This window comes from Xiphophorus maculatus, chromosome 9 (genome assembly GCF_002775205.1).
Source record: "Xiphophorus maculatus strain JP 163 A chromosome 9, X_maculatus-5.0-male, whole genome shotgun sequence".
Classification (NCBI taxonomy): domain Eukaryota; kingdom Metazoa; phylum Chordata; class Actinopteri; order Cyprinodontiformes; family Poeciliidae; genus Xiphophorus; species Xiphophorus maculatus.
Genome location: NC_036451.1, coordinates 30,001,470 through 30,008,430, shown reverse-complemented (window position 1 = coordinate 30,008,430; position 6,961 = coordinate 30,001,470). Strand labels below are relative to the sequence as shown.

Here is a 6,961-nt window from a genome sequence, read left to right as displayed (position 1 = left end):
AATGCTTTAAAGCAGAAGTCTGGTTTAAAGACACTGGAACAAAATCCAACCTGGTTCAGCCGGTGCAAAAAGAAATGGTTTCAAAAGTTTGGAATAAAAACAAAAAGGGAAAAAAAAATATTAATGAAGTCATTTAATAAGAAAATAGCAACTAATCGTAATTAATCGATCATCAAAATAATCTTTGAGGACTTTGCTAATTGATTAATTAACTTCTAAAAAAAATATCATTTTCTGAAAAAACAACACATTCAGAGCGATAAGACAAAACTATACAGAAAAGTGTAATAATTTAGCTTTTAGGATCAAAAAACTAAATTCTTCAGCTGTAAATATTTTCTACCCAAAGCTCATCTAGTGGCAGTTTTAGCTTCACCTGGTTCAAATTCTGGCAAAACGTACATACAGCCTGAGTAATGAATATTCAACACAAGATAATATTTTCAAAAAATGTATCCAATTATTGTTGAACAACCAGCTGACTGGATTTTCTCTAAACTTTTGCTGTCGACATTTTGCGTACCATCTGAAGGAGGATTATGGAGCGCCGTAATCTGACGTAAACTACGACGCATCAGTTCTACAGAAATAGATTCATAAGATGAAGAATCTTTATAATCTCAGTATGTTTTAAACACACAATATAGGTCCAGTTAATTTTAGTTTTTCCAGATTAAAATAAGAAATTTTACTGTTTTTCAGGCAATAAGATATTTATTTTCTTATTTAAATAGAAATAAAATTGTTTATTTGTGTCTTTTAATGTTTTTCTAATATTGTATAAAAAAGGTTAAGTAATAAACTTACAGTTTAAATAAATGAGCAGCTGGATGTTGAATTCCTCTTACTGGTTTCTCTCCAGCGTTCCCATCTGACCCTGTTCTGGAGGATCCCGGTCCGGTCCAGCTGGGCCAGGAGGTCCAGCTGCGCTGTGATGTCACCGACATCTTCTCGGCCAATCAGCTGCGGTTCCGCTGGCTGTCGGGGAACCGGACTCTCATGGCGGAGATGCACAGGTTCTCCGGCTCCCTGCAGAACGTCTCGTCCGTCCTGCAGCTGAAGGCGGAGGAGGCGGCGCGGGTCGTGACCTGCAGCGTGGAGCTGCTGACGGCGGACCGAGACGTCTGGAGGTCCAGAGGAACCAGCGTCCCTCTGCAGATCCACTGTGAGTCTTTTGGGTTTCAGGGAATCCAGGCTCAAACTATCAATGGATTGAAATACTTTAGTAATCGATTCATCGCTAACTAGAGAATACAAACACCAAAAAGACAATTTGTTGGGAAAAAAAACAACAGTCAGAGCAATAATTAAGTTAAAACTACAAAACATATAAACTACATTAGAGCTGCAGTCTGGAACCTTTATGAGAATATATGTTTGCATATTTGTGGAAGCTGTCACCATGTTGGGAAAGTTTGATATGAGACAGATAATCTGACAAACTGAGCTCCTCCACCTCCTACAAACAGCCAGTCAGAGCCAGGAGGCGGGGCTTAGCGCTGACAATCACCTCTCCTTGTGACTAGCATAGCCTGTAGTGAATGTTAGGTTAGTATATATATATATATATATATATATATATATATATATAATTTTTACAGTAACTGATGGTGACATATTGATTGTGCAATAAAATGGCACTATGTGACTTGAAAACATAATACTGCTGCTTTAAATCTAAAAACTGAAATAAAATGTGGTTCTTTAAAAATGATCGTTTTCCTGAAGGAGATATTTGTTAAAAAATTTTATGTTGTTTTTTTTTTAAGAGGTTTTCTAACTTGTAGCTCTACGAGAATCTTATTTAACTCCTGGTCAAAACTGGTTTTAGTTTTTGCTTCAGATTGTATTTTTTCTGTCCCTTTAAGATGATTTTTTTTCTGTCCCAGATCCTCCGAGGTCGACCGTCCTGTCCGTCTGTCCAGGTGAGGAGGTGCTGGAGGGCCAGCGGGTGACGCTGACCTGCCGTTCGGATGGCGCTCCGCCCCCCGCCGTGGTGCTGAGGAGAAATGGGGAGGAGCTTCTGAGGAGCGACGCCAACTCCTCTTCCTTGCTTTCCCTCAGCATCTCCTCCACCCTGCTGGAGGAGTCGGGCCTCTACCAGTGTGAAGCCTCCAACCAGTACGGCTCCCAGTTGGTCTCCAATTTCATCACCGTCAAAGGTCAGAATACACATTCATGCTAACCTGCTAATAGCAGCTAATTAGCACTGAAACATTAAAACATTTAGAGCATCTTAATGTTCTGAATAGAAGCGCTAATTTACTTTGCTCTTTTCTAAACTTTCAGTGGAATAAAGTTTAACATCTGTGCTGCAGTTTGGTTATTAAGAATTCAAACAGTTTGACATTTATATTCATGCTCTTATTTTGAAGTAAGTGAAGGTTGAAAACCACTTTCCTGTGCAGAAAATGATGTTTATTCAGTACCCAGAATGCATTGGGAACAGTTTAAAAATCCACTGATGTGTTTTTGGATCAAAGCTACAGCGTTAGAAAACTCAACAAACTGAAACCGTGACGGAAACTTCGGTCCCAAAGAATCACGTCCAAACAGAACAGGAAGGCCTGCAGTAACACCTTTCACTCTTCTGAGGGCGCTATCTGACTCTGAAGCACTTGGATTTAGCACTTTAGCATTAGCTTCTGCTAATTACCATGTAGCATTAGCAGAACTAATATTTATGATCAGTGCTTTAGGATTAGCGCTGCCAACTTTTTGATTAGCGGTTCCATCACTGCTGATGTACCAAAATATAATCCAGTGCAGCTAATTTCCTTCCCCAAATAACTTAACAGACTCCAGGTCTGGTTTACAACCTCTGCAGACTTTCTCCCATCCAGTTCTCTGTTCTTCTTCTGCCGCCTGTTTCTTCTCTGTTCTGACGGGTTTTATTAAGGAAGTCGACCTCTGGCTGCTTTCCACAAGATGTTCGGACAGAAATAGACTCTGATCCAACTCCTGAGTCACGAGACTCTTGAGCCGTCAGCCGGCGGATCGAACTGGGTGTCGGTTTGATCTAAAGGCCCAGAAGTGTTTCAGTCAGAGGAGGCAAAGAAACGTAGAAAAGCCGACAAACCGTGACGAGCAAAACAAATCCTGACCTCCTAAACTTTACATTAATGTCACTGATGTATTTTCTGCCTGTTTTTGTGCCTTAGTTTAAAAACAAAGGTTAAAGGTCGATGTGTTTTCTCTGTGGAGTGGACGGAAATATTAGCTATCTTTTAAAATAAATAAACTGGAGATCATTTTCGTTTCAGATGTTCTGACGTTGTGATTTAGTAAAAATCTTTTCCTAAAGCTGTTTGATCTTCCAGGAAATTAGCAGAAACCAGTTTGACCTCCAGTCTGATGACAGGTTGTTCGCTATCAGGTGATGATGTGCTGGTTAAAAGGTCAACCAGCAGGTCAAGAGGCCTCATCTGAAAGGCTTTGACCCGCTGCTGCTAACATTCTCGACCTGTCAGCAGAAACGCTGCCGGAAGACATTTCTGAGAAGCTCTTTGTCCAAAACGCTTCAGGTTTCTGCCAAACGCCGACAGGGCGACCAGCAAGCTGCTCCGCTCCTGACGCCTCTCCTGACTGTTTTCGGTCAGAACCTCCTTAAAGTGTTGGAATTAGTCACAACATCGCCTCCCACTCGCTTCAGAGATTTATCACAGTTAATGTCAGCGTGCTGAGAGACGGCCGGAGCCTCGATCACTTCGGCCAGCAGCAGAGGATGAATCACCGCAGCAGCAGAGATTTTATAACCGCTTCCTCACAGCAGGAGACTTTTAAAAAGACAAACCGCAGCAAAACTCTGATGTGACGCAACATTTGACCATTTTCTCTCGCATGTTGCAGAAAACTTTACAATGCCAGTTTACAGAAACAAACACCTGCATACAGTAACTCTCCTGGTTACCTGGCCACCAGGTAGGAGGGTGGCTAGGTAACGAGGTGGGTAGGAGATTACCTTCTTACCTTAACACAGGGGGGCCCAAAGTGGGTCCTGGAGGCCCGGCATCCTGCATGTTTTAGTTTCTCCCTGGTTTAACACATCTGGATCCAATGGTGGCTGGTTAGAGGCCTTAGTAGAACATTGACCTGCTGAAAAGGTTGTTACTGCCACCAGGGAGAAACTAAACCATGCAGGATGCCGGGCCTCCAGGACCCACTTTGGGCCCCCCTGCCTTAACACATCCAGTCTTCTCGGTATTCAGATGTTGGAGATGTTCTCGTTGGCTTTGTCTCAACAAAGAGCTAGAGTTCATGCTGTCTGTAGGCTGAATGGTGACATAGATCGCTGCGTCATCAGCATGTCGGCGAATAGAGGATCATGTTTGGCTTTGAGCCTGAAGGAAGCAGAAAGGAGACCGGACAGGGCTGGCATTGGACCCTACACAGTAACACCTCCGTTCTGGTTTCGTTTAGCTCCCCCGAGGAACACTACCGTCCACATCTTTCCTTCTACGGAAGTCCAGGAGGGCCAAAATGTGACTGTGTGCTGCCAAACCATCAGCTTCCCTCCACCGGCGGTGATCCTGAAGAAGCTGAGCAACGGGACTGAGCTGTTCTCCACCAGCGGCACCTTCCTGTTGGTCAACGTCACTTCCAGCGACTCGGGCTTGTACCAGGTCAACGTCAGCAACGACCTGGGCTCCGAGGTCAGAGTCTTCAGCATCAGAGTCAGAGGTCAGTAGAATCACCAACTCACTAAACGAAGGCCTCGGGTCGCATTTCATTTGGTTTTTTGCTGGTATCTCTTTTGTAGAGGTCAGAACCGGATTTCCTCCCGGTTTGAGCATCATCCTCATCTCAGCCGCCGGCGTCGCCGCCGGGCTGACGGCCTCCGCTCTGATCCTCGACTACATGAGGAGATCCAGGAAGAAAGGCTTCTACCAGCTGCCGCAGTCCGCGCCGCCGTCAGCCTGAAGCTAGCAGTGAGCTAACAGACTCTAAAACATGGCTGCTTCTCCTTCGGCCCTCTGGGACATCTGAACGAGTTGCTGAAGTTTTACAGCGTTGGTGTCTGATAGCAGCAGGAAGAGGAGGCGGGGCTTTGAGTTGCTGAAATGTGGCGACGGAGCGACTGACTGAAGATGTGAGGAGGCGATCTCTGGCGCTTTTCTGCTCTGATTTCCTGCATAACGTCGTCGTGTGACTGAAGCTAATCTCCCTCTGGATTCAAGCTTTCTCCAGAGGTCCCGCTTTTCCCAGCATACTTTGCTCCAACGCTGGTGTTTTCCCTCACAGAGTTCCTGTTTTTAGTCACATTTAAATGTTTGAGATAGTCAAAATTAATATCAAACAGAGATAAGAAGAGACAACTGTTTGATAAGTTTATTTATTAAGGTAAAAAGTAACCAGACCAGCCTGGATTTTTGTTAAAGTATTTAACTCTCTTGTCAAATCAAAAACAATTTTTTGTAAATATCATTCGTTAGCTAAAAAGTTAGCTGTGCTAGCCTTGTAGCACTAATCATTAGTATTAGTGCCTCTGATGCTAAAGTGCTACACTAGCATGGTATTTAGCAGAAGCTAATGCTAAAGCTAACTCCCGTGTTGCTTCGACACACTGAAACATTTAAACAGGTAAAAACCTGTCAGGATGTGAAAACCAAACTCTCTGCGTTTAAACGTGTCGCTGCCTTTTCCCCATTTCTACCTCATCTTCCTTTGAACCTCTGTCACGAGCCCAGCGGTAACCATGGAAACGTAAATACTCCTTGCACATCTGGAAAGGCAGCTGTCCGCTCTGCTTGTATTTCCCAGCTGATGCTCCAGATCCATGTAAAAAGCTGAAAAGTTTCGCTGTGTGTTTGGTACTGTCCTGTTTATTAGCGCTGCTCGGTTCCCCTCTCCTTGTTTTTAATAAAGATATTTATTTCCTGCCTCTTCCTCTGCGACCTCATCATCTGATATCTTGGGATTTGTATTTTCTGGGAATTCCCTGTGATTTTCCCCCCAGCTTTTACTTTTGCTTCTGCTGCAGTTTACTGGAAATCTCCAGGTCGTTTCCGGCGGTTACCGTGGCGACGGTGGTAACTTTCCACGGTTTCTGGAGAGAAAAACGGCTTTTTGCTCAGGTTATTATTTAATTCACGATGATGAGATAAAAATAAAAACTTCGTCTCTAAATAACCAGAAGTTGTTTTCAGTGCAGATTAAACCAGGTTAGTTTGAATCGTTTCTCCAGATGATTTTAAAGGAGCCGTTTCTGGCGGCTTTTGTCTCCGCCGCTGGTCGCCATGGAAACTGGGACGTGAGGTGTGAAGTGGACCGGGTCCCTCGCTGGTCTCGCTGGACCCGGTTCAGCTCAGACAGACACACACAGTGGCGGTCTGTTTCGTCACTGGAACGCCGACCCCTCCGGTCATGTGACGCGGTCTCCATGGCAACCAGGCGAGGTCCAGAAGGCGAGAAATGAGGGGAAGCTGCAGGAGAGGTTTCATGTTTACAGACCAGAACCGGAACACGCCGTGTGGTACCAGCAGAACTAAAAACATGAGACACCTGAGAGTTGTTGGTATTTCCTGCAGATGTTAAGATTGCCTCATTATGTTTAATAGGCTTAATTTTATTTTCCCACTTTATCATTTTCTACCTGTGATGTTTGGTTTGTTGTGAAGCACTTTGGTCAGCTGAGCCTGCTGTAAATGTCCTATAAATTTACTTCATTTGAACTGTAAAAATCTGGTTGAATCACAAATTTTTACCCCGATTTAAATTTATTCATGTTTCTGTTCATCTCGAAGTGAAATTTTCCATATTTTTCTCCGGTTTATCCACAAAAACATTGACAGAAAATAGAAAACACAGGAAATAAATCTGTTAAAAGAACTGAACATTTCTACGCTACGTTTAACCTTTTTCTTTTTTTATTTTACAGTGTACTGTAAAACCTGCAGATCTGGAACAAACTGCGAAAGAATAATAAAATTTTCATGGTTCTGCTCGGCTTTCTGACCCAACA

General features: G+C 43.6%; 1 protein-coding gene across 1 annotated transcript in view; it reads left to right on the top strand.

Annotated features, from left to right (window-relative positions):
- Window positions 1-6,199, top strand: part of vcam1 (vascular cell adhesion molecule 1) — a 14,948-nt gene extending 8,749 nt beyond the window's left edge. The window contains exons 7-10 of the mRNA XM_005808413.2: window positions 863-1,165; window positions 1,890-2,162; window positions 4,420-4,680; window positions 4,760-6,199. Coding sequence (XP_005808470.2) covers window positions 863-1,165; window positions 1,890-2,162; window positions 4,420-4,680; window positions 4,760-4,920 — 998 coding nt within the window. The 3' untranslated portion in view covers window positions 4,921-6,199. The remainder of the gene's footprint in view (window positions 1-862; window positions 1,166-1,889; window positions 2,163-4,419; window positions 4,681-4,759) is intronic.
- The last annotated feature ends 762 nt before the right edge of the window (window positions 6,200-6,961 follow it).